The sequence below is a fragment of the Ceraceosorus guamensis genome (genome assembly GCF_003144195.1).
Source record: "Ceraceosorus guamensis strain MCA 4658 unplaced genomic scaffold IE81scaffold_243, whole genome shotgun sequence".
Classification (NCBI taxonomy): domain Eukaryota; kingdom Fungi; phylum Basidiomycota; class Exobasidiomycetes; order Ceraceosorales; family Ceraceosoraceae; genus Ceraceosorus; species Ceraceosorus guamensis.
The window spans coordinates 1-1,767 of NW_020290238.1; the positions used below are offsets into that span (position 1 = coordinate 1).

Here is a 1,767-nt window from a genome sequence, read left to right on the forward strand (position 1 = left end):
CCCCCCCCCCAGCTCCCTCAGCAGAGTTAGCGCCAATATCAAACAAGCGCGACTAGACGAATGCGACAGCGGCAGCTAGACCAAGCCTCCTGCTTCTTCCGGACTTGCAGTACAACTTCGTGCCACACCCATAGCGCTCTGACTGAAACTCCTCGAAAGCGAACTTGAGGTCAGGTCCTGCAAGATGTCCTCTTCGCCTTATCCGGTCAAAGCCAAAGAAGGCGTCATTCCCCGATCGACCAAGGATGTCTTGTCAGGCACAGCAGGAGGCATAGCTCAAGTGCTAGTGGGTCAGCCTCTAGACATTGTCAAGGTCAGATTACAAACCTCTCCGCCCGGCACCTTTACCGGCATGGCAGATTGCGCCAGGCAATTGGTCAAGCACGAAGGACCCTTGGCTTTCTACAAGGGTACCCTCACCCCTTTGCTCGGGGTCGGGCTTTGCGTCAGCATACAATTCGGAGTGTTTGAGCGCATGAAGAGGGAGTTTCAGGCTATCAATGCCAAGAAATTCGGTGATCAGAGCTACTTGAACAAGGGACTTTCATCCTCGCAGCTCTACCTCGCTGGAAGCGCTGCTGGTCTATCCAACGCCGTCGTAGCAGGTGAGTCGCGGGCGGATAAAGGCACGTCTTGGAAATGGCCAGAGATCAGTCCGCTGACGCATACATGGTGATCCCATGTGCGCGCGCGCGCGCGCGTCCACGCAACAGGCCCCGTCGAGCAGATCCGTATCCGTCTTCAAACGCAAAAGAACAATCAATTCAAGGGTCCGCTCGACTGCGCGAGGCAGATCATCCGAGCCAGTGGAGTATCGGGCATCTTCAGAGGCATGATCCCGACCTTTGCCAGAGAAGGTCACGGTATGGGCTGCTACGTGAGTTCCCAACATCCCGCGCGCGCGCACACACGCATTTCCTCCAAACGATGCTCCGCGCGCTTAATTGCCCAACCCCCTTTTTGACACCTTTTCTCCTTGCTCAATTTTCGCTTTGCTAGTTTCTGACGTACGAGTACTTGGTGCAACAATTGCTGGCCAAAACGGGCAAGACCAGATCAGAGATGCCTGCCATCTATGCAGTGCTGTTCGGAGCTAGTAGCGGTCTGGCAGTGAGTTGAAGGGGAGACTCCGCTCGAGCAAATCTTGCATCCTTCGCAATTACCTTCCGAGCTGACGCACATCGCGGCCGTTTACCGAAACCACAGGTCTGGCTTTCTGCCTACCCATTCGAGTAAGTCGACGCCGATACCTACCTGCAGCGCCAAATGCCAAGCGAGGTCCACTCACACGCGACGCTCTTGCTCATTCCAGCATCATCAAGTCTCGTCTGCAAACCGACGCCATCCATCCCAAAGAGCGAGCATACAAGGGAGTGATGGACTGCGCACAGGCCATCTACAGACAAAACGGCATCAAGGGCTTCTTTAGAGGTTTGACACCCACGCTCGTCAGAGCCCCCTTTAGCAATTCTGCCACCTTCTTGGCAGTCGAGTGTGAGTTGCGGTGCGGTGCGGTACGGTGCGGTGCGGTACGGTGCGGTGCGGTGCGGTCAAGTTGTCCCCGCACTACGCGTGCCCTCTTCGCCTGCCTCGCTCGCCCCGCTTGCCGTTCTTGTGGTCTGTTCTTTCGCACGGAAAGCTGAATGCTGAATGCGCACAAATGTTCGCACTGCCTCTCCCATCTACACAGGGGCGGCAAGAAATTTGGAGCCGTATGTGAAGAATTAAAGTCACGAGTGGAAAAGATGGGCATTGCTCCCCCCCCCC

The 1,767-nt window shown here is 56.0% G+C and overlaps 1 protein-coding gene across 1 annotated transcript; it reads left to right on the forward strand.

The window, feature by feature from the left end:
- The first annotated feature begins 7 nt into the window (after window positions 1-7).
- IE81DRAFT_369690 (putative YMC1-protein of the mitochondrial carrier family) lies at window positions 8-1,766 on the forward strand. The gene is made up of 6 exons (XM_025517276.1): window positions 8-605; window positions 714-877; window positions 1,000-1,110; window positions 1,207-1,232; window positions 1,313-1,494; window positions 1,691-1,766. Exons 1-6 carry the CDS (start codon window positions 185-187, stop codon window positions 1,726-1,728), a joined length of 942 nt encoding a protein of 313 aa, XP_025365793.1. The 5' UTR covers window positions 8-184; the 3' UTR covers window positions 1,729-1,766.
- Window position 1,767: the final 1 nt, after the last annotated feature.